A 24,220-nucleotide genomic window follows, 5' to 3' on the forward strand; every position below is an offset into this window, starting at 1 on the left:
CGGCCTCCTTTTTCGCAGCAACGTGAGCATGCGCGCGCAGCTGGAGAAGTGGATCAGTGTTTGCGCGCGCAGCCTGTCCACTGATCACGTGGCTCCGTGTCGATTTTCGAATATACTTGATGCTTTGACTGTTGGCTTATCGAGGATGGCATTAGATGTAAATACGATACGTCCACACTGATCGCGTCAACGTGCAAAAGAGACGACTCGTCTCCGAAGAGAAACTGAACGTCGATCGAACCATATTGCAACAGTAAGTCATTAATAAGATTACTTTCTTTCTCCGGTCTTAAAAAAGTGGCGGTAGTTTGATGCAGCATAAGAGCTCAATCACCTTTGTCGGTTATTTCTTTGTAAGGCTAACAAACTTTCATCGACAAAGTTTAGTAGCGCCTCTGTAGATAAACTGTATCAGACTACAAAATATTTTCATGCGTGTATGATTTGCAAGAAGGTGGGTTCCTTTGAAATTTTTCCCAAATTCAAAGTAAAGTCCGCGTTTAGTTCTCAATGTTACACAATTAATTAGTCGAACAAGGAGAACAACAAGGTTTCGATACTGCAAGCATCCTCGGCGCAAATAATATGATCGATTACATGCGGCGCGTCAATTTGACTTAAGTCAGTTGGAAGCCTTAAGTTATGAATGAGCGTCCATGAAGTGTGCGCCACGAGGTGTGCCTTCTTCTATTAGATTAGTGCACGAGATATTGAAATATCGCTTGGAAGAAAATTCTCACTCAGGGAGGACTCTCAGCGGCGCGCTCGAGCAATTCCAAGTTCCGTCGATCGAAGAAGTGCGCCGCCTTTCGAGCTGCGCGTCGATTCGAACAATAAGAAGACACAAGAAAGACGAAAAAGGAAGAAACAAATCGGCATCACCATCGCATCCCCGAAACCTCCGCGAAGAGTCAGCCGTCGGTCGTCCGTGAAAAGCAAGAAGCTCCCACCCTCGCGAGTACAGCAAAGACAGGCGCGTCGCGCGCGCAGCCCCCAGTGCGCGCTGGTCGCTCGGCGTCGACGGAGGTGCGGCACACAGACAGTAAGCGCGGAGCTCGACAAGTCGGCGGCGCGACGGGACGAAAGCTGAGGGTACGCTGGTTCGCGGCGAGGGCCGGCTGCAAGAGCGGCGGCGGCGGTAGCAGCAGCAGCAGCAGCAGCTGGTGCAAGAGGCAGCTTCTACTGATGGAGCCGTCGCGGCTGCCCAGGAGTCCCGCGCCTAGGCTCGTCTTTCTGTTCGCCACGCTCGTGCTCACCTGCGCTGGTAACGCTCTCCTCCTCCGCGCGCGCGGCTGTCGTCAGTTTTCGCTCTTTCCCCGATAAGAGGCAATTGGCTTCGAGATGTCATTTTTCCGAGCGCGCGCTACGGAATGCCCCTGTCGAGGTTGCGCGACCCAACTGCAATCGGCCGTAGCAACGAAAACTGCGCTGCGAGATCCCCGAATACTGTTCCAGCGACGGGTCTGCTGTGCGCGGCGATAATGTCGGACCACTGGGAGGAGGTGGACTGGGACCGCGAGGCGCTCGAGCGAGCCAACGTCAGCCCGGTAACGTGGCTGCTGGATGGCAAAGTGGGCAGGATCGAGCCGACGCTCGGCGGCGGATCGTCGCAGCAGGCCAAGCACCACGTCGTCGGCGACAGGAGCCGCGCTCAGCCGGCCTTCGTCGTGCCCATGCACGGCGGCATCTGGACCATGTGCGTCTCGCTCACCGGTAAGTCGAACGCGCGGAGCGGGGACCGAGCGGACGGGGCAGACTGGGCTCGCCGGCCAAGCGCATCCCCAGTCGCGATCGCGCGCCTCGGGAAGTAGGTCGCGAGCCCCGTCGCCCCCGCTTATTGATCTCGCTGGCGCCCGATGCCGAGTGACAGGACGACGACGAGTCCTCGCTGTGGCCTCGCGAGCGTCGCGCCGAGGACTCGCGCTCGAGCGGGAACTCGTCCTCCGGCGCGACGTTCGGCCTACATCTCGCTCGATAGTTCTACTGGGTCTAGGTTGCGCGCACGAATCATTGATGCCTCCGTGCCACGAAGACGAGTATGCGCGTTTATCGATTCCGCGAGCGCGGAGATATCGACCTCGCAGGTGGGCGGCTCGCGCGAGCCGCTTACGTAAGCAGTCCCCGGACAATGTTGTTTTGTCCCGAGGGACGCGCGACAGGGATCCATCCCTCTCTCGGCGCAAGCAGCCCCCAGCTATTGCTCCTCGGACGGTCCGATGTGCTTTGACCGGCTTTTCTTAAGGGGCGCGCATTATTGCGACAATATCCGTGTGTCATCGGAACGACCATTGTATTTTCCTTTATTATATACTCTGAACAATCGTCGCGCGAATCGCTTACGCGCACAGGCACAGTCTTCGCCCTCATTTTGTCGTTGCATAGTGGCTCGGAAAAAAATAGTTGAAATGTTGAAATGTGCAACTTTTACGCCATTAGTGAACCCGAATATTTGTTAACAACCTAAGTGATCCTAGCACATTGTCTCGATGTATCCTGTCGACTAAAGTTAGTCACCTAAAACCAGTGGTTTGCTTAAACTAATACAAAGTAGTTTGATAATGAACCTATCGCAGTTAGACTATCAGAAAGAATTCGTCCACTTGCAATCATCCAGAAAACAGAAGACGAGGCTTTGCAGATGGCTATATGACGCGCATAGGGTACTATTTCGCTAGCGCGTACTATTTGCACTTTTTCAAAGCTCTGTCAAATTCCAAGTTTAAGTAAATATTTTATCTGACAATATGATAAAACCGACAATCTGATATTAAAGATGTGTAAATTGCACACTTCTGCTCAATAATCTTTTTACACCCAACAACCAAATTATTAAATTTTGAAAGTTCCATATCGCAACCGGAAATAAACCTAACATTCCAATTATGTTATTCTTACGAAAGTAAGGATTAAGGTAAAGATGGTGTATATAGCAAGGCTACAATCAAAATACAAATTACGAATTTTTTTCACATCTTAAATAGCTCGCCTTTTGACAAAATCCCAGTAAAAACTGAAGCAAACCATTTTGTAGCTCGTTTTATATACAATTCAAAACGCTTGAGAGCTTGGCTTTGGCTGAGTGTCAGTGCTGCTACGATGAATTGCAGCGGGACACTACGATGAATTGCACCGGGAGTGGAAGAAGCCATGTTTTACGTAGCTTGCATTGCCAGGACAAACTTGATGATTTTGATCGGCAAGCCGATGGTCAAGTGTTATTGCGCTGATTGCGCCAGAACGACATCGGCTTGCAGATTTTGAGGATAATCTCGCCGGACAAGACCTTTAGTATATTTATATAAAGAAGCGACAAAAGCAATCTGGAGCTTTACCGGTTTTGTCCGCATACGAGATGGAAGTCGACCGCCACGCGATGACTTGCTACTGGCAAAATGTCGAATACACGAGTACGCTATCAGGGAATAAAGCCAAAGCCGACCGTCTCTTCCTTTGCGGGTCCTGCGATAAGCAGCACCATAACGAGCAGGAGTACAAGGGCTCGTTTGATCATGTTGTGCTACCGATGTAGACAGTCTATTTCAAATAACACGCTTTTCCGTATGCCAACGGCTGTCCCCTACACGAGAGTCGGCCGAGGATCGATAAGATATACAAATACAGCAGAGACTTTACGAGACTTTCAAGGATTGAGCGAGAGTTTCCAAGCGCAAACATATCCCAGATTTAAGCGTCGGCTCATCGTCCGCAAATAAATACTGTTGTTATTTTCATTTTTATAAAAGAAAAGTCAGATTTTCTGGATTTATCGTTGGATATCCCTTGGACAAGCATAGAGACTCGAATGAAATTTGCTTTATTCCACGAGACTGCGTTCGACCGTCGGACGTTGCCAAGGACTAATAAAAGCGCTCGCGCAGTGAAAATCCAACCTTTTTGCAGACGAGGAGATCGAGCTGCTGGGCCGCGTGGGCTTCCCGCAGGAGCGATGCATCAACTACCTGACGCCCGACGAGGCGCACGAGGAGATGCGCGCCGCCTGGCAGAACCGTAAGTGTGCGCGTCGGCAATAGCTTGCGCGCGTTTGGCCGATCGTCTCCGAGCTTTGCGTTTGCGCAGGCATGCAGAACTTGAGCATCTCGTGCTCGCTGGTCTGCCTGATAATCCTGGGCGCCGCGGTGTTCGTCGGCTTCTTCGGCCTCTGCAGACACCAGATATCCGCGGTGCTCGTCACCGGCGTTATGTATCTACTCGCAGGTAGGTATCGGATCGTCGGCCGCGCCACTCGAACTTTCAGCACGGCGCTCTGGTTAGCTGCACTCGATCGATGCGCCAGAAACGGCCGCGCGCTCGCACCCGTCCGTCCTCGCTTCCTCAGTCCACCCCCACGGCGCCTCGACGAGTGGGACAACCGCGTGTGCCTCTGTTGCAGCCACCTTCGCGCTGTTCACGCTGACGATAATCCACTGCAAGCGCTCGCAGGACCGCGCGAACAACCGGGTGATCCTGGACGGGCCGGAGGACGGCGTGGTGGGCGGCACGGTCGACCGGCAGCTGCTCAAGGCGCGCCGCTTCGTCAACTCCTGGAGCATGGACTTCGGCTGGAGCGGCGTGACGCTGTCGGCGCTGGCCTCGCTCGCCTGGATCCTGCTCAGCAAGATCATGCGCTTCAGCCCTATCTCGGCCATGATCGCGTAGCAGCGCGAGGCCTTCGAGGTCTAAGATGACTTTTAGGCCGCCCGTCCGCCATATCGCCGACGCGCCAGACGACATCGCAGCGCAGCTTGCCCGCATCGCACACGCCCGACAATCACTCGCAGCTTCTTCGCGTCGCTTACGCAGCGTCGTCTCTCGCGTCGTCTCCCGCGTCGTCACCGGACGGACGTACGCTCGTACACGTCTGTACCTCGAAGGTTCGCTGCGACGACAGCAGCCTCGCGCGTTAACGCGAGACTTTTCGCCCCTTCGATCGCCCGCGCGACGGACGACTTCGAAGGGTCACGACGTTCTCCTCTGCCGCGCGAGTCCTGCTCCCCCCCTCCCCCCAGCCCAAGACTGCGACTGCTTGGAAAGAGAAATGTCTCGTCTGAAGCTGCTGACGCTCAAGCGGCAAATGTATTTTTCAATTGAGCGGTTTTTTTCTCTTTGTCAATCGGCGGGCGTCGACTTTTTACTCTGACAAAAAACAATAACGAACGCGAACGAAAGCACGTTGGATTTAGGGCTAAGATTTTCAAGACAGAGGCTGCTATTCGTTTCAAAACAATAAGTATAGATAAAAGACTATTCGGTAGATGTACGCGATGTCTAAATAAACAAACAGTCGTTCAATAAGCACAGCGTAATAGCATACCACAAAGTTCGTGACCTGCAGAAATACACACGCGCATGCGCGCCCTTACTTTTTACAGATAAATAGAACTTTCAGCGAGTCGAGATAATAAGATATGCGTAGGATAGGCGTAGCTAAAACAGATTGCTCGATAGTAAAGTTCAGCTTTTATGACGAATGCCTTAGCCTATAAGCAATGTGACAACGTTAAAACTAATCGAATGCGCCTTGTAGAACACAGAGCGTTTCAACTATCGTCGCCTTTTTTTGTATAAAAATGGCTTTTCGTTTGGAGAGACGCGGAAAACAACATACAATACATCAGCCGAGTGGACAAACAAAAGACAAGTAATATATCGTGAAGATACAAACGACGTTGAGAATATACGTACATATATATAGTTTTTTAAGTCGAACTTTCATCCACAGCGCCTTATTACAATTGCAAACAAGGAACAGAATCAGCTTTTTGCTATGACTGTATTTTACTGTAAAAGCCTACGTGTAAATAAAGATATGGTGCAACAAAGTGTTGTAAATAAAATCGAATCATGTCAAAAAGTCGCTTAACTTATCAAACAACCCCTCAATCTAAAGAGAGAGAAAGAGAGAGAGAGCGAGAGAGAGATAGTATGAAGGAGAGAGAGTGATTAGTAGCGCCATCTAGCTCACCTTGTCTGCTTTGTTGGGTCGTCGGCGAGGCGCCAAGTAGCAGCAGACCGCAGCAGTGTGCAATGCGCGGCGGTGCGCGTGCGACAGCCTAGCAGTGGCTGGAATGTTAGTCGTCTCTGATCTGTGTGAAAAAGGAGTTTAACGTAAGCAGTCAGCGCAACGCAATGGCCGACGAGCCGTCCACGTCGAAGCATCAACAGCAACCCAATGACGGGCCCGTGGTTTCCGACCAAGGCCCCGCTACTACCGGTACTAAGGTAAGTAGTTATACGTCGCCCTCTTCTAGCCTCTCCAGTCGTATTGATAAATTGCTCGTTACGTCAGCGCACTCGTGACTTTCTCGTGCGCGGAGAATATTAAGGCGAGCGCACTCCAGTTTCAGCGTGACCCTCCGCACGACTGTACCCAGTGCCAGCGCTTCCCCGGGGAACGCTTCTTTTTTTTGACTTTCTGGATTGTTTCGAGCCCGACATGTTTCTGTCGTGATTTTCCTGCATTCTCGAAGGTGTGTAGCAGCTGGCAGATCAATACAGTAGATTAGCAGAAAAAGCTACAAGCATGGTGCAGTTTTTTCTTGTGTAATTACATTTGCTTTATCGATAAATACATGATTTTATCTATGATATTAATCAATCAAAAACAGATGATCCGAGAGATGTACTCGAGTGGCACTGCACATGCATAAGCCACACATTTGGTCTGTTGATAGATTCTTATCCAATTAAGCATATTGACTCATCGACATGGGTATACAGAGATCAAGCGAATTATATTTCTTTTGAAGGGGACTAAACATTGTGGCTTGTGCCAATTGAGTCTCATCAAGCTTGAATGAATTTGAAGTGTGGACAATCTATTAGAAAACTGAAAGACTGCCAGTTATTGTTGTGAAATGACTGTGTGCCGTACTATACATATAACGATTGTTGGCAAGTTATGAAATACATCTAGTGATCTGCAGCTGTCGAATTGTTGTATCCTCGAGAATGCAAAGTATTGGCTCTATTCAATAATGCTCAAACAATTGCAAAAGGTTAGATGTAATTTTGTTAGTTCTAATTGGATACTCGTACAGACTATTGTGTGAATCTGTTGCAATGAATGTTTGATATATGGATGTACGTAAGCAACGAGAGAGCCTCAAAGGTTATTCCTTTTAAACTGACTCGATAAATTATAAAGTGTACATTATTTCCTTTGATGATGTTGTACACATACGCAAAACGAGATTGCAGAATTAAATAAGCTACCTAACTTTATTTCTTTTTCTCGTTTTATCGATTCTCTATGTAAATGTGTCCTTCAGCTCGCACAGAAATGTTCCTCTAGTCACGAAAGTGACCAACGGCCGATCGATCTTTATCCTGCACGTAGAGAAACTACTGTTTTTTAGTTCGTCTTCTCCTTTAACTAGTAATTTATTTCGCGATACAAGGCCTGATTAACTCATCCTCCGCAGATGTGACAATAGGTCGGTTAAAGAGTATCGAAATGACCTCGTAATTGATACTCAAATACATTACTGGTCGGATATGACGTACAGTCCGAGGCAGGTCTGCATGTGCGAAAATAAACTAGAATTCTTTTTTTTTCTCTTAATTTTGAAATTATTATCGCTCACGTGCGAGATGATGAACGTTTAATTGTTGTTATTTCAGAGCCTAGAGGCTACGAATAATGCCTTTTACGGCGCGAGATCTAAAGTTGTAAGTAATATGTTGTCCAAAAGAAAAACAAAGTAAACTAAAAAAACTGCAAAACAAGTTGCGCCCACCTGTACATTTCGAATCTCAGTGTATTTCTTGACTGTATATATTTGTGCCCGCTCTATTTGCATTTCTCCTGTTACTCAAACTAACGTCCGCGTGATCCATGCATTTTTATACTAATCTTGCTCGTGTACATTCTCATTCGTAGCATGGCGAGCAACATTGTAGATTACCGCTTCTAATGTCTTTTGTATCTTGGGCATCATAATCATTCTCATTAGATTTGGTTTAATGAAGATGACATATCATGTACACTTGCCTAGCTCCGCGATAACATTCACTTGTACGCCCCCGTACTTTCTTCCTAACATACATACGCGGCCTTTGGAATCATATATTTGTATTACTAACTAAACTTTACATAGTAGACCGACTACTCCATTCACTCTTTTCGTGGATCTCAATGTTTTTTGTTCTTTTTTCCTTTCTCGTGCACTTTGTGTATCTGTGATTTTTTTTTGTTTTTAACACAGTCTCGCGACAAAATGTTGTGTGCTGGGTGATGGCTCGATTTAGCTACTGTCCTTATGCATCGAGAGCAAAAAGTCACATTATTTACGAACGAATAAAAGAAAAAAGTACGCACTGTGTGATCGAAAGAACGATCGCTTCGCGCGATAAATAACGTGACAAGCACGACGCGATAACAGCGCAGAAAAACCTATTAGTGCTAAAAGAACGGAGCAGAACTAAAAACTTGATTGTTGAGCTGAATGTGCGTCGGCGCTCGGCGTCTCGCGCACGAACGTTCTAACTCGTGCGGGATATGGTTTTCCAGGAATCCAAGTCCGGCGCTTTGAAGAAAGCTGGGAGGTACAGGAGTCGCTCTCTGTCGGCAAGCAGCACCGACAGTTACAGCTCGGGTAAGCTTGCGTTCGCGCGTGCTCTTTCTCTGCATCGAGCTTTCGCGCCGTCTCTCTCGCTCGTTCGGTGCGAAAATTTCATCCGCATCCGCGCGAAAGCAACCAAGTTCCAGTTCACCGAGCTTCTCGCTCGACGTCCGAGAATAGAGCGTCGTCTCGGTCGCGCTCTCTTTTTTTCGTCCCGTTGTCGGTTCTCGAGGCGCGTCGGAGCGAGGGAGACGCGCCCCGCCGAGAAAGAAAGCAAAAGCAAATGATCGTGTCTCTGTTTGGCGCTGCTGCCGGCTGTGGACCTGCCGCCTCGCGCGATCTGTCGCCGTGACGCGCTGTCGTGCCAAGCCTCCTACACGGGAAGCAGCAGCGAGGACGACGACCAGTCGCCGCGCGAGAAGATCCAGAAGAGCGACAAGGGCTTCGCGGACTTCTGCGTGCGCAACATCGAGCAGCACGCCTTCGGCCGGCGCGAGATCGAGATCGCCGAGCAGGAGATGCCCGGCATCATGGCGCTGCGCAAGAGGGCCCGCGACGACAAGGTGCGTGCCGCGCGCCACCTAATAAGAGCAAGAGCCACCGGGGCGACCACCGCCTAACCCCGTAACTCTGGCTTGCAGCCGCTGAAGAACGCCAAGATCGTGGGCTGCACGCACATCAACGCGCAGACGGCCGTGCTGATCGAGACGCTGGCGGAGCTCGGCGCCCAGGTCAGGTGGGCCGCCTGCAACATCTACTCCACGCAGAACGAGGTCGCGGCGGCGCTCGCCTGGTCGGGCTTCCCCGTGTACGCGTGGCGCGCCGAGACCGAGGAGGACTTCTGGTGGTGCATCGACAAGTGCATCAACGCCGAGAACTGGCAGCCCAACATGATCCTCGACGACGGCGGCGACGCCACCCACCTGATGCTCAAGAAGTACAACGCCATGTTCAAGATGATCAAGGGTGAGCGAGTTAACGTCCGCGCGTCCGAACGCCCGAACGCCCTCTAAATCCTCTCTCGCGCGCGTGCAGGCATCGTGGAGGAAAGCGTAACAGGTGTTCATCGCCTCTACCAACTGTCGAAGGCGGGCAAATTGTCGGTCCCAGCGATGAACGTCAACGACAGCGTGACCAAGACCAAATTCGACAACCTGTACAGCTGCCGCGAGAGCATTATCGACAGGTCAGTGTCGATCGATTCGTTCGCCTTTGGTTTTTCTTAGCTTTTCCGGTGGTTTTGTTTTCTCGTGAAACGAGATTGCAAAAAGCGAGAGAACATTCTTTGTCTACAACGACAGTTTTGGCAACAGCCTGAAGAGATCGACCGACGTGATGTTCGGCGGCAAGCAGGTGGTCATATGCGGCTACGGCGAGGTTGGCAAGGGCTGCTGCCAGGCGCTCAAGGGCCTCGGCTGCATCGTTTACATCACCGAAATCGATCCCATCTGCGCCCTCCAAGCCAGGTACCGTTGAATATTCGTGCGAGCCATCCCACCCACCTCTCCCACTTCGACCGCTCCAGCGTTTCATTTTCATTTTTTTTCGCAAAACCCTTAAGGCATTCAAATATTGACAGTCCAGTCTGCGTAAAAGCAAATTTCGTTGCAGAAAAGGGACTCGCGGTAAAAGCTGTTACCGTAATGAAATGAAAAGAACTGCTGGGTCCGGGTTACGTAAGAGCCGCCGCGTTTCGAGGCTTAGGAAAGGCAAGTTGTTATTTTTTCCTTTTGCTTTACCAACCCGTAATGGACAGGCAGCCCAGCGAAATCTTGCAGCGTCCGTTAATATCGGGGAAAGAGGAAAAATCAATTAGTTCCGACATGGCCGAGTTGAAAGGCGTACACGTTGGTTTTGTTTTTTATGTCAGGGACAGGTACGCGAGTCAAGGATTTTAACGAGCATACGCGCGCACATTATCGAGTTGGAAAGAAATAAAAATGCAAACGTGGCGTTTGTCTTGGGTGTTGGGGGAAGGGGAGGGGAGATGATGCGACCAAACGAGAGAAACTGGCTAATCCAAACGATCGATACTCGACAGCATGGACGGCTTCCGCGTGGTCAAACTGAACGAAGTGATCCGCAACGTGGACATCGTGATCACGGCGACGGGCAACAAGAACGTGGTCACTCGCGAGCAGATGGACAAGATGAAAAACGGCTGCGTGGTCTGCAACATGGGCCACAGCAACACCGAGATCGACGTCGTAAGCCTTTCTCGTTGAAAGCTCGTTCGCTCGCGCGCCGCTGCGATTGAGAACGTTCGCTAGCTAGGCGAACCGCTCGGCGAATCGCTCGGCGCGCCAGAGCCGAGCGTATTATCTTCGATTGGTTTTCGCTTATGCCCTACCCTTCGTCGGATTTGTCGATCTGACTGTTTGTTTGTTTTTCCTCGCACAACAATAGAACAGCCTTCGTACGTCGGACCTCACCTGGGAGAAAGTGCGATCTCAGGTTGACCACGTGATCTGGCCAGACGGCAAGAGGATCGTGCTGTTGGCCGAGGGCCGCTTGGTCAACCTGTCGTGTTCCAGTATTCCGTCCTTCGTCGTGTCCATCACCGCCGCCACGCAGGCGCTTGCACTCATCGAACTGTTCAATGCGCCAGCCGGACGCTACAAGAGCGACGTATACCTACTGCCTAAAAAAATGGGTGAGTGATTTCCTTGGCAATCTCTTCTTTCGCCAATAAACCACGTAATTCTTCGGGCGGTAACCTTGCAGACGAGCAAGCACACGCAGTGCCTTGTTTAATCGATACTAAAGAAACTGCTCGGGATACCTCATGACACATTGGAACTGCTTTGAAAAGCAAAGTTGTTCGACGGCTGCGATATCAAACGAATAACGAATGACATTTGACCAACTTAAAATTGATCGTCAATTTTTTCGTCGTTCCTTTCAGACGAGTATGTAGCCTCATTACATTTGCCTACGTTCGATGCCCATTTGACAGAATTAACCGACGAACAAGCTAAATATATGGGCTTGAATAAAGCTGGACCTTTCAAGCCTAATTACTACCGGTAAGTAGATTCATCTCTTTTACAAATTCATTTTTATCATACTATATTCATTTACACTGAAGGTTTAATTTCCATAATCTTGCTGTCATAATAGTTTTTAAGTTTCGCTATGCATGGAAAAGCTTATATACGTTTCTACAGACTATAAAACAGAGTGTGATCAGTTAATGTTATATGCGCATCATGTCTATTATGATTTATCATCATAAAGCATCAATTTTCACATGATTATAGCCTAAATGTTAAAAAAACAGTTAATGCATTACAACTATACATGAAATTATTCTGAAAACACTTAGATCAAACAAGTATCGTTCTTTCGTTTACACGGATTTAACTATTGTTCAAAAAATGCCTGTCTCTTTTTTTTCTTTTTTCGTTCGATCAATTTCGTGTGTAGTATTTTTTTATTCTCGAGTAAATTTTCATAATCACTTTATCATATTACTTTAGAACTTCTTTCAAATATTTCTTTTAATTATTAATGAATAATAACCAAAATAAACTTATTTTTATGTCTACAGATGCCTTTCTCAAAGTCTGGCGTTACGCCTGAGACAAAAAATTTTACAAAGTAGCAATAAGTAGCAGCGATATTTGAGTGTGTAGGCGATAAACGGTATAATGTAACCCGCGGTAGGGCTAAAATCGAAAATTTATACTTTATCGATGTAGATAAACCTTATAATTTTCTTTTGTTTTTTTTCAACACTGATTATAACAAAAAATGTATAAAATACATACATTTTGTCGTTTTCATATTCTTTCACAACTTCAAACAGTCTTTTCATAACTGACCTCATTATATTTGTTTTCAGTTACTAAATGGGATTTGCAGAAACAAAACAAAACAAAACAAAAAGTAAAAACAAAAACAATGTGGATCGTCGTTCCGATCCGTCAACGAACAGAGACTTACCATGATGCTAAAACAGTATTTCCAAAGTGAAAGAGAACGAACATTATTAAAATGATTTCGAGAGCACAGATGTATCATTCCAAAAGAACAATGCTATACATACCTTCTGGTCTACTCGGTTGTAATGACAAAATTAAGATGTAAGAAGGTCTTACAATGAGAATGTGCAAATGTAACGTAGTATATTTTGTAAATAATAATTGTGTCATGCGGGTTTCACGTTACGAGCCACGCTGACGGCATGAAACGCGGCTCACTTTATCGCCCCAAACATGAAACCACTCAATAGTTTTTAAACGAAATGTTCTAGAAATCATGTGATTTTCCTTCTTTGTGGCCATTAATTATCGATTTTATGTGTAATAGTCTACCTTTCATTTAATGTATTTAAAATCGTATCGAATTGTTTGATTCATTTTTAATCTTTGCAATGCTTTTATGAAAAAGTGATTTTTAAGACTTGTCAGCCAAGGATGTGTGAACGGGCAATGTTAATTGATGGTGAAGGTCATGCAGACCTGTGCTTTTTGTCTCGAGGAAAAAAACCGAATGGATTTTTTTGTGTAATGTAAAAAAAAACGAATGAATGTTATCTTGGTGAGAAAAAGAAATATTTAATGAAAAACAAAGCGATTGAATAGTTTTTAGCCGTATACAGTTACTTACAGTCACCCATAACGAGTGAGCAGAGCGAATACACTAAACAAATCCTCCACTCGGCATAGTAAAAGAGTTTAGATTAATGTGAATTAGGAAATGAAAACAATTCCAACGCCAATGATCAAGTATTAAACCAACAAGAAGTCAGCTGAACGGAATTATACATAATTATACGCTTTTATTATTTTTCAAAAAGAAATTGTATTGATTGTATGTAATTCCTGTTGGAGTGGCTTTTAAAACTTCCTGTAATGGCAGAAAAAAAGTTGTTCCTACCGTATTCACGCGATAAGAAAAAAAAGAAAAAAAAATTAAAAAAAAGGCCTAATATTTTTTCGAAGCTTTTTTGCAATTGATGCTAGCCAGTTTTTTGTCCTTTGAGTTTTAACCAGAAATAATCCTTCATTTTTCTCTTTAACGAAGGTTCAAAATGTATTGAATTTTCTTAAGTATGCGAAATTATACAAAAATCGAACCTTCATGTACTTTGTTGTGCGCGTCATTGGAACCGTCTTTGTCAACTTGATGTATTTTCGCGTTGAGGTTAACGTGAAGACGGTATTAATCCAAAGTTAACAGTGTATAATAACATATGTACATGGGTGTGACTAGTATTTTTGTAAAATAACGTTGTAGACCGTGAATAAATGACGGGCGAATTTAAAAAAGAACGTGAAATTATTTTCTTATTTTCCACCTTTCTACAAACTCGAAATAAGTGATAGCGATATTTTCAAAATCTTAAATCTTTATTTCAAGTTGAGATAAAGTTAGAATATGAAACAAGCGTATTCTTATGAAAAAATTATACAAGTCTTATTGAATCGATGCTAATATAAATATACATCGTAATAAAATAGTAATACAATCTAAATAAAATAGTGACTCAAATACTTCCTTATTAAAAAGATCTTACAGCTTAAAAAATCTTTGTACGCAGGTACAATAATGAAGAGTAAAAAATTACTAACGCAGCGCTATACAACATAATTTTTCAATAAAATTATTATTACTGATCCGAAAAATGTTTGCCACGTAAAATTTCATGTACTTGAAATTTCAAATCAAAAACTTTTCGCAAGGATTTCCATTTTCATTCAATCTTTTTTTAACGTAACATTATAATATGTCATTTATAAAATTTTGGTAGAAAATAGTCAATAAGTTTCTAAAATTCAAAAAATTTTCGTATATAAATCTACGACTTAAAAAGTAAATGAATGATCGTATCAACAAATAAAATTCTCACTTTTGAAAATATTACAGAAAAAAATAGAAAAGAAAAGATTCTTCAGAAGCGCAATGATCATAAACATTTTCAATATTATATATAGATAATAAAATTTACAATATAACCATCAGCTTCAGCCGTCGCTTGCTCACTTACACATAAAACGCTCAAACCGTTTCGAGTAAAAGTATTGCTGTCAAATTGGAACAAAGATAAATTCCTTATTCATCGTAACAAGGAATATACAATACGTGGAGTGTGAATTTTTTTAATTTTCACAGAGTTCATTATCGTTGAAGACGACGCAGAAAAATCACACGTTCTACATTTTTCGTTTATTCACCAATACTTTTAACGTTAAGTACTCGGGTTAAAGATTTTCAAACGTTGTTATTTAACATCATTTGCGTATAGCGATATAGTAATCGATAAAAAAATTAAATGATAAGTCTATTGGATTTCTTTGACGGACCATCAAAGTACGTATTTTGTAGTCTGTTTCATCGTTTTTCATTATTGTTAGTAGAGTGTGTTACGTTTCCTTTCTTTTTGATCCACTTACAAGTAAAATGGACGAAATTTGTAACTACGAGCTTCTAAAAAACATTTTTAATAAAAAAATATGTATATATTATTAGGTGTGGCAGTCGCCGACAATTTCACCTGAAGTTTATTACAATTATTTGAAAATTATTGTTATAGCGACAGAATTTGTGCCTACCGTGTTTTAATATTTTGAAACGTCAAGTTGGTCGATTTGCATATATCGTTCGTAATGATATATAAAAATGAGGAATGTTTGTGCATAGACGAACAATAAATAAGTTAAGCTACACAACGCTCGCGTGATAAAATAAATCAATTCCATACGACGACTATCTAGGGTAATATACACATAACTCGTTTAAAGCATATTTACAAGAGAGAAGATAAAAAGAAGAATCGATAATCATTACACAAGTCAATTTCTTTTTTCGCGGGTTTCATGTACTTATTAATCATGTAGCAGATGGCGCGAAAATGGAGCTTTATTTTTTAAACAATGCTTTTGAGAAAATCCGTTTTGTCTTTAAACCAAGAAAGCTTGGTTTTTAAATTGATTAAAAGATGTTTAAGTAAAAAAGAAATGAAGTCTGAAAAAAAATTGGGCTTACAAAAAAAAATCATCACGAACAAACGTGCACAGTAATTCAAAAACTAACATAAAAAAAACAATAAAGAGATAGCTTTTGTAAACCGGTATTTCGGCCTTAGCGGAAGCACTCCTCACATAACACAGCAGCAGCTCTTATCGCCTCGACTATCTCCAACGATATCACTGGTATTGCCAGTGAACCTCCTGAAATCGTCATTCGCAGTAACTCCAGATATGGTAGGTACAGTAGCGACGATACCATTGCCATTAGAATCGGTCGGTATACCGGGAGGTTGGCCTTGACTGGTACGATTTTGCGCGCGTTGCTTTTTCAGATCGGCCAGCGACTTGACAAACACTACCGACACATGGATGTTGATTTTACCATTGGACGTCGTCTCGATTTGCTGCTGTGGTTGCGGCTGCTGTTGCTGATGCTGTCGCGGCAATGCTGTGTCTGGCAAAAGCTCTGGTTATTGGATTTTTCTCGTTAAACTCTTGCGAACTTTATGGGACAACACTAAAGTATACACCACCACCTTCATGCGCGCTTTATGGTGCTTTCATGCAGGCAATTTTCGGGATAGCAACTGGTGTTTTCTCTTCAACATTTGAAGCAGAATAACATAAATTTGTCAAGAATGTGAAAAGAGAGCTAGATATTACAAACGCAGTTTGGCGTCAAAAAATATCAGTATAGTAATATTGGTTCGCATGAGATTAAGATAGGTATCATAGTGCAGAAGAAACATAAATATATTCGTGATAAATTTATTGCTAAATAACAATTATATTCAAGACTAAAAGTCGCTGTTTTTTATAATCACAAGAAATAAATGCTAAATTTTAATCTAACTACATCTACAAATTGTATATTACTTTTATAGATTTACAAAAAATGAAAGTAAGAGCTACAAGAACGATAGCGCATTTATATAAAGTACAATCCACTATGAGAGCGAGCAAGAGAGAAGAAAAAGAGATTGATTTATTGCTTCATGCTTATATGCTGATATGTTCTCCAGATAAATTGACTAATTTACAATCACGCGTGCCTAGAGATTCTGTTCCCGGCTAAGTGCGATAAGTGATAACACGCTTTTAGGCCATAACCACTATTGGATACGTCTATGCTACACGGATTGCTCGAAAATATTTGAACAATACAATCATTCATTAATCGTTACAAGTGATAAAAAACAGCTAGACACAAACGGAAGTGACATGAAATTTCAATTGCTTCATCACAGCATCAATATTTTATATCTTGCGCTTCGTACGTGCGATAAGACATATTCTGAATTTACTGAAACTCGCTGCGTATCTTGGAAAGTGTCTCCACGCATAGATAAAGAAAATTAAACAGAACACTCATATGCCATGTACGTACACCCGATGACTTAAAAACAGCAAAATAAACAAAATCAAGGAAACATGTATCGATGTGCAGGAAATGTAAAAAGATCTATGTACCTCGACGCGCACAATTGAAACAAACTCTCTTACAAGACTAATGAGCAGCACCTGAGATTATATAAAAAAAGTTTCGAGCGAGAAAAATTCGACGTATACAATTTGGCATAATAAATTCACAGATAATATCAGACTTTAGATAAAATAGAAAATATGTAAGATCGAATATTAATCTACACTTATAGAAACATGAAGGTTACGTAGAAAACTGACCTCACGATGAATGGATGAGAAGGTGCCGCCGAAAGAGAAATGAGCAAAACACACAGAGACAACATAGGTAAATGTAAACGATCACAGAATGTGTAAAAACTAATTAAAAATCCACACGTGTATGTACACACACGCGCGCTCTAAAATATTACATATGTATAAACTCGCGAAGCTTTGTCTGTCACCACACGAGTCTACTGTACCACAACCAATGCAAGCGAAAGTAGTTGCGATATCTACCTGAGTCGCGATCCACATCCTCGTGCAAAAACGATTCGTTGTCCTTGCCCTCGGGAGCACGACGCACCGCAGGGGTTAAGGCTGTCGAGTCTGTATCGTCGTGAGTATTGTCTAGACCACCTGAACTATTTTCCGACGGTGGCAGGCTTACAGCTGGATTACCATACGTGTGCTTAAAAAGTAATGATACAAATAGTTTGAAATTTCTGTAACGATAATAAATCTAATTTTCCTCGATAGGAAAACTCACCTGTTGAGCTTGCAGCCTCAATCTTGCCTCCTCTTGAGCATCTTTCTTCGTAGTAAGTACTTTGTCCCTAATGGAAGTTCTTCGAACGCTCTGCGTCCTAGTATTGATACTGTGTGACCTTCTCACTCGCCTGTTCTGGGCTTCACGTAACTTTTTACTCTCTTGCTCGGTCCTCAATTCCATTATTCTCTCACGTATCTCGGGATCTTCGCATATGTCCGCTGGCGTTTCATCATGCTTGTTTTTTGCATTCAAGTCCGCGCCATTTTGAACGAGTAACTCCAAAACTTCCAACTAAAATGGTTAAGAAAAATACATTAAGAAATCTATCAGCAAGTAATTAATTTTATTAAGATAGAATTTACATGTCCCCAACAAGCAGCAGCATGAACCGGTTGCCACTTATCGTTGTCTTCGCAATCTGTAGATACGTGTTGATCGAGGAGGAACTCAACTACCCTCAAGTAACCATTTGCCGCTGCTATATGAAGCTAAAAATGAATAAATTCCACATTCATACTTGTAACACTAGCAAAAAGCATCGAAAATTATTATTGCGATCACTCACAGGTGTAGCACCTTGATGATCTTTATATTCTAGTTCGCCGCCCATTGAAGCGATTTTTTGCAAATCCCTAAGCATCTGAACTTCGGTGGAAGCTCGAGTCTCGTCGATCAATTCCTGCGTGACTCCTCGACGTGCCATTTCCCCTAAAATAACAATTAACCAATCGGTCAAAAAGTTGCAATCCTCATTTATTCATCGAAAATCGTACCTTCAATGCAATCCAAAGTTTTCTCATCTTCACAGATATCGTAAGGCATATTACCATCGGCATTAACAGCTAACAGATTAGCTCCTTTGGCTATTAAATAACGGACAAGATGTAAATGCCCGCAAGTAGCTGCAGCGTGTAAAGGTGTCCATTTTTCACTATCTTCCGCATTGACGTTTGCACCAAACTCCACCAGCAGTTTCATCATCTCCTCGTTGTCGTCGATGCAGCATTGATGAAGCGCGGTCAAGCCGTCCTCGTTAGTTGAGTCCGGATTCACTCCTTTTTTCAACAATCGCCTCACTACGAAGCCAAAAAGTTGTTTGACAGTTTGAACTGAATCTAGGTGAAAATAGATAAGGGCCAAGTGGGAATGATGCCAGTTTCGCTGGCATTGATTTCAGCTTAAATTCATTGATGGAAGTAATGGGGACATATAAGACAAGTCTACATTTCAGAAAAATTAGCTTTGAAACATTTCTCACCATTCACATACTCAACAATTATTCATCAATTAACAAACTAATTATGAAATAATAGAATTTTAGAACGGTCTATATGACAATTTCACAATTTTTAAATAAAAGTTGTTTTCCAATAAGAGCAACCAAACAAATAAGCAAGTAATAAATTTTTGTTTGAATTTTACAGTGACTCATCATTAGCTTTTCTTTGCTGAAATATTAGGGTCTAGAAGTTTCCATATACCTTCATCGATATCATTTCTGGCTGCAGCTTCTAGAAGCATGACACTGTCACTAAAGAAAATATGCTTTTTAGTGCTGGTATGTCTGATCTGATGTCGAAGCCATTCCTTCTCCCGTTGTCTCCAGACTTTGAGCTGCTGCAGTCTCCTGTGGCGAGCCAGGTGCAACCTCTCCTGAGTGGTCAGTCTTTCGACATGCACCATCTCCGCCACCAAGTCTGCATGCTCCATGCTTACGTATTTGTGGTTCTTACAACTATATTTACCTAAGCATTTTATTCAATTAGTTTTTGCACACTTATCCATAAAATCTAATTTGTTGGAATTCAGATATTACGCAAGATACCTTGCTGCCTAGCATACGTAGACTTCATTTCTCAGTATTTCAAAAGTATATAAATGAAAAACTAGGAGGCATTGTTTAACAGAAGAGTACATACGATATAGGAGTTACCGCAAAACTGATTTGAGAAAGTGAACAATGTACAGATATTTTAGCTTGCCACAGGACTTTATCAGTCGCTGAATACTTGGTTGAGTCTTGTGGCAATATTTGAACAACTGTTCCATTGAGAATGGAGAGAAGTCCATGTACGTAAGCAAGTGCAATCTTAATTTTTTCAAGGTAAGAATAGTTTAATTGAAACATATCATGATATCTATCTATGAAATATACTTATTTTCACTTGTTAACTTTATGCAAGAAGAACAAGTAAAAAATTAGATTAGAAAGATTTCACTGATATGCATTGAAATTTAGAAAATTAAACTGTGAAACAATTGTGTTTTGATTGATACTCAAACAAAGACATCAGTGAAGAATGAAATCACGAAAAAAATTTCCAAAAACACTGGCACCAATCAATTATTGAGACATCAATTTGGGTACTTTTATCAATTTCACAAAGGCAAACAAACGCATGTACAATTTTATCCTCATAATTAAACTTGACGTCCACACAACCATACCACCAGATACCTTACTGCAACCACTCGCTATCTCGATAGTATTATTTTTTATAAAATCACATGTTTTTCTTTGCCACCTGCAAATCAATAAAACCTTACGCGCCTTTATAAAAATAATACTGATTTAGCGTGAAGGCTGGATACTCGAATGTGTGTTTGAAAATAAAACATCGCACACCTGCGCTCTCGCTCTCTCTTTCTCTCTCATCTATGCAATACAAAAAAATGAAAGAAACGAACGGGTGTTCCGGGCTAACGACCTCGTCGCATTCCTAATCACACATTGCACACTCGCGCGCTTACTCTTGAAAAGAAAAGAGAAACACAGCGTTAACACTGACAAATGAGCTATGATCACCTGGAGACAAGGTACATCACCGGTGAACGACATCGGTGATGCAGTTCTGCACTCCGTCTGCGAAAGATCACGCGAGCAGGAGAGGAGAAACACACACGGTACATACATATACTACGTGCCCGCCGCCATTTTTAAACTACCTGTTAAGCGAACGGTTGTTCTTCCCGATGGTGGCGTCTCGGTGCACAAGCGTGCTGCTGTTGCTGCTGCTGCTGCATTTTGTTCCTTTTTCGACTAGTACGTGAGAGGCAAAGAGTTTTTTTGCGATATTCACAAGACAGCCGGTTTGCTTGCATTCTTCGAAAAGGAAGGGAAAGGTTATGGAACGCCGTTAATTTTTTGTTTTACACAAATTTGCACGAGACACTTGCATTCTATGACAGGTTGGTTTTTTTGTTTATTTTTGAAGGAATTCACGACAGGGTCGCGTGCGTGGTTGATAGTCGATTATATTTAGATCAATGCATTTTCTCGTTTTTTCACTGTACTTTGCTGCATGCCTTATTTTTTATAATTATTTTAACAAATACATGTTAGGGAAAGGTCTTACTAGAGGTTATCTCTAAGATAATTAAAGTTTTTATTTCATAAATTGTTTTGAAAAATTGCGTACACACATCTACATACACATGCATTCGTCGCGCACTGACGAGCCATTACTTCGTTAGTTGCTTTTAACAACGTAATTGATTTAGTTGCTTGTCTGCGAACTACATATTATAATCTAATATTTCATCACGCACATTTTACTTTTAGATGCTTTTATAGATTTTCGATTTCCTTTCTAATAGTTAATGTTAGCCAGTTGTGATTTACTTTAAGACCTACAGTGCAGTTTTTTTCATCATAGTAAACAAAGTGTTTTCCCAAAAAATGACACTGAAGCGCGAGGCTCCTCTATGCACGGGAGAGAAATCGGGGGCACTGCGGCGCGGTGGTACAACCCAATTAGCATTTTCCGCAGCCAAGCAATGAGGAACCTGGTTTCCCTCGATTAATTAATTTGAATGCTCGAAAGTTTTTTTTCCCTCTCGGGAGCATTGCTTTCGTAAATGTTTTTTTTCCTTTCGCGAACGTCTTCTCTTATCACAGCCCTAGGATCGCATGTATGAAAGCGCGCGCAGTGTTAAATATTTCAATCGCGTCTCTTACAACTTCCAGCTTTTTCCGCTCGGCCCGTTATCGAGCATGTTTGTTTTTTATTTATATTTCCCCCCCGTCGCCGCGTGTACGCAAACCCGTTATCGTCGAACGGACGGTTCCCATTATTTCGAGCACTGATCTGATTGATCGTTCGATTTCATTGCCATTTACATTGGCAATGGAGACAATCCCGCTGTGCTCGGATATACTCGTGAAGCATAATGATGAAATGTCGCTGAAGCCACGTAGTCGATCTCTTTCGTTATCTCTATATCGTATCTCGATTACTCCGAAGATTTTAATCAAACAATTGTGTTGTACTACTTGTCTTCTCGGCAGGAATCGACAAGAAAAAAAATCACGAGATATGGCTGGGAAATCGGCGATACAACTGGCGATATTCTCGGGTTTTTTGGGCTCTGGCAGTAGCGTCTTGGCTAAACTCGCTGGATTTTACGGGATACACGAATGGGTAAACAATACAATTGAATTATAATGTCTGGGAAAGAAACCTTGAAGTTTGTATACCGTTGTTCCGAATTTTACGACCTAGTTAGCGAATTTTTCTTTTTTGCTGTCGTTACGTAAAAGAGACGATCTTGCAAATGGCATGTTCTACAGATCGAAATTTGTACGCGTCATGCGACAGGGGGATGCGCGCGTTTGATCTTTCTAGACTCGGTCCCGTTCGAGGTCGGCCGCGGTGACACCGACTACGCGTGTATGCGCGAGCAAGGCGAGTCGCGAGGATCACCCCCTGCAGCTCGCGGAATCGACCTTGAGAAGACCGTCGAACGAAGTCGCGCGCTCGCTCCCAAACGAACAAAACAACAACGTGCGTCGAGGACGACTCACCGTTCGGATCGCCGTAATCCTTCTTCGACGTCATTTTCCGCGGCGCAGTGGAGTCTGTTGTGGAAGCTGTGGCTGCTCGGCCTGATGCTGCTGGTTAACACGCTCAGCCTGACGCTGTTCTCGCGAGCGCTGGCCAGGTCGGCCTCCTCGCTCGCAGCCGTCGCCGGCGCAGCGGCCGTCAACTACCTGTGCTCGGTGAGTACTCCTCGCGAGAGAGAGAGAGAGAGAGAGAGAGAGAGAGAGAGCAGAGGAGCACCTCGCCTCCTTATCGCTCGCGCTTATCTCTCGGCTTCTTGCGCGCGGCCGGATTTTTGCCATCGCCTTGTTTGCTCGGCTGTGGCCTTCGCTCTGCCCCCCGAGGTGGGGAGGGAAGTTCGCTCGCCGTGGTCGCTTCGGGGCACGTGTACTACGAGGGCTCTGCTACGCGAGATTCGCCCTTTCCTCGGCTGCCCAATTTTACGCGCGAGAATCCGAACCGAGAGGAGGCAAATTAACCAGCGTCGTCGCGGCCCCTCCTTCTTTTTCTTTTTCTTCTTGCCTCTTGCACGCTCCAATTTTTCCGCGAGAGAGCGAGGAAAAAGGGTCTATTGTCGCGTCTATTTTCGTATACGACTCAATTAGCTTACTTTTGGGCGTAGACTGTCGTTGGATGGTTGGTCTTCGACGAGCCAGCGTCGCTGCTGAGGTGTACCGGGATCATGGTGGTTCTAGTGGGACTCGTTGTCATGCTGAAGGCTAACAGCGACACAGCGGAAGCAAAGTCAAGTGAACGTAAGAGGTGAGCGTAAATATTTCTATATCCTTTTTTATTTTTTGATTGAAATGGATTTTCCGAGATTTGATTTTTCGAATCGATAATTATCGAAGCAATCGCGATACGTTCGAGTCAGATAAGACATCCGAACGAAGGTTAAATATAACTTGCGCGAGCTACGGGAGATCCGTTGAATGAATTTCAGCGAAGCAACACGCGTACAAAACAAAAACAAGGGAACGGGGAAATTTTTTCATCGTCTTATCGCCGTCTCGTACCTCTAAATATGATTTATCTCATGCTTTCAGGAAGGACTAGCCGTTGCCGAGAAACTACCTCGCGATTTTTCGCAAGACTAATTTATAAGGTGAATTGTAAATAAAAGCGCAATAGCAAAATCCACCAGCCACTCGAGTCAAAAATTCCAATAGTCCTGCGAAAGACAAGGTTGATCCTCGATTCTGCGAGCAGACGCAGCAGTCTTCGCGAATGAAAGAATTATCATCAAGCCACGACGAAGGAATCTTCGTCGAGCTATTATTTTTGAGGCGTGCGTATGCACGTGTGCGTGGACCGGAACCGAGGACGCACTCTTCGTTTTTTGCACTGCTCACCGAATCAAAGTCATTAGAGCGATGCCGACGAAGGATCTTTGCTTCGTAACCGTTGCCTGTACTTATTCTCATTTTGCACAATCAATGGCTTTGAGTTGCATCTTTCCGTTACATCGCAAAGTTTCATTGCTGTACGAAAGCTCCAAGAGCCGACTCGATATTATGCTTAATTGTTACAAACGCGAGCCGTGCGTAATTAAAAATATATCGTCTAATGCTCTGCTTTCTATTTCTGCGCAAGACAGAGTCCTCGCCATCGGGATCTGCATTGCAATTATACGAGTATGATTTCGAGAAAGAAATATTGGCCGACCTCTAATATCTCACGCTAACATTT

The 24,220-nt window shown here is 43.7% G+C and overlaps 4 protein-coding genes across 20 annotated transcripts; 3 read left to right on the top strand and 1 right to left on the bottom strand.

The window, feature by feature from the left end:
* Positions 1-138: 138 nt before the first annotated feature.
* LOC131667272 (uncharacterized) lies at positions 139-5,838 on the top strand. 2 transcript variants are annotated; one of them, XM_058940609.1, is made up of 5 exons: positions 1,017-1,264; positions 1,456-1,713; positions 3,901-4,008; positions 4,078-4,215; positions 4,391-5,838. In XM_058940609.1, exons 1-5 carry the CDS (start codon positions 1,186-1,188, stop codon positions 4,654-4,656), a joined length of 849 nt encoding a protein of 282 aa, XP_058796592.1. In that variant the 5' UTR covers positions 1,017-1,185; the 3' UTR covers positions 4,657-5,838. The 2 variants fall into 2 exon arrangements, with proteins under 2 accessions (XP_058796591.1, XP_058796592.1); XM_058940608.1 differs by lacking the exon at positions 1,017-1,264 and adding an exon at positions 139-253 and having other exon boundaries at positions 4,078-5,838.
* Positions 5,839-5,995: 157 nt separating this feature from the next.
* Positions 5,996-13,823, top strand: LOC131667271 (adenosylhomocysteinase-like 1). 8 transcript variants are annotated; one of them, XM_058940605.1, is made up of 13 exons: positions 6,343-6,523; positions 6,606-6,995; positions 7,621-7,668; positions 8,510-8,594; positions 8,931-9,124; positions 9,203-9,527; positions 9,597-9,747; positions 9,863-10,027; positions 10,603-10,768; positions 10,968-11,214; positions 11,467-11,587; positions 12,112-12,223; positions 12,406-13,823. In XM_058940605.1, the coding sequence occupies exons 2-12, from the start codon at positions 6,975-6,977 to the stop codon at positions 12,173-12,175; spliced, it is 1,587 nt and encodes a 528-aa protein (XP_058796588.1). In that variant the 5' UTR covers positions 6,343-6,523; positions 6,606-6,974; the 3' UTR covers positions 12,176-12,223; positions 12,406-13,823. The 8 variants fall into 8 exon arrangements, with proteins under 8 accessions (XP_058796583.1, XP_058796584.1, XP_058796585.1 ...); XM_058940606.1 differs by having other exon boundaries at positions 6,363-6,467; XM_058940600.1 differs by lacking the exons at positions 6,343-6,523; positions 6,606-6,995 and adding an exon at positions 5,996-6,219.
* A 112-nt stretch (positions 13,824-13,935) lies between these two features.
* On the bottom strand, positions 13,936-22,649 carry LOC131667270 (protein phosphatase 1 regulatory subunit 16A). Of its 5 annotated transcripts, none has more exons than XM_058940597.1 (8): positions 22,516-22,649; positions 19,193-19,456; positions 18,485-18,787; positions 18,277-18,419; positions 18,074-18,199; positions 17,709-18,002; positions 17,459-17,630; positions 13,936-15,983 (listed from the first exon to the last, which is right to left on the bottom strand). In XM_058940597.1, the coding sequence occupies exons 1-8, from the start codon at positions 22,547-22,549 to the stop codon at positions 15,664-15,666; spliced, it is 1,656 nt and encodes a 551-aa protein (XP_058796580.1). In that variant the 5' UTR covers positions 22,550-22,649; the 3' UTR covers positions 13,936-15,663. The 5 variants fall into 5 exon arrangements, with proteins under 5 accessions (XP_058796580.1, XP_058796578.1, XP_058796581.1 ...); XM_058940595.1 differs by having other exon boundaries at positions 13,936-16,001; XM_058940598.1 differs by lacking the exon at positions 22,516-22,649 and adding an exon at positions 20,518-20,654 and having other exon boundaries at positions 13,940-16,001.
* On the top strand, positions 17,534-24,056 carry LOC131667273 (uncharacterized). 5 transcript variants are annotated; one of them, XM_058940612.1, is made up of 6 exons: positions 17,534-17,638; positions 17,699-17,760; positions 22,000-22,132; positions 22,564-22,710; positions 23,154-23,293; positions 23,578-24,055. In XM_058940612.1, the coding sequence occupies exons 3-6, from the start codon at positions 22,028-22,030 to the stop codon at positions 23,585-23,587; spliced, it is 402 nt and encodes a 133-aa protein (XP_058796595.1). In that variant the 5' UTR covers positions 17,534-17,638; positions 17,699-17,760; positions 22,000-22,027; the 3' UTR covers positions 23,588-24,055. The 5 variants fall into 5 exon arrangements, with proteins under 5 accessions (XP_058796595.1, XP_058796597.1, XP_058796594.1 ...); XM_058940614.1 differs by lacking the exons at positions 17,534-17,638; positions 17,699-17,760 and adding an exon at positions 19,496-19,815; XM_058940611.1 differs by lacking the exons at positions 17,534-17,638; positions 17,699-17,760 and adding an exon at positions 20,705-20,900 and having other exon boundaries at positions 23,578-24,054.
* Positions 24,057-24,220: the final 164 nt, after the last annotated feature.

Source organism: Phymastichus coffea, unplaced genomic scaffold (genome assembly GCF_024137745.1).
Source record: "Phymastichus coffea isolate CEN01 unplaced genomic scaffold, Cenicafe_Pcof_1.1 PCOF00063, whole genome shotgun sequence".
NCBI lineage: Eukaryota > Metazoa > Arthropoda > Insecta > Hymenoptera > Eulophidae > Phymastichus > Phymastichus coffea.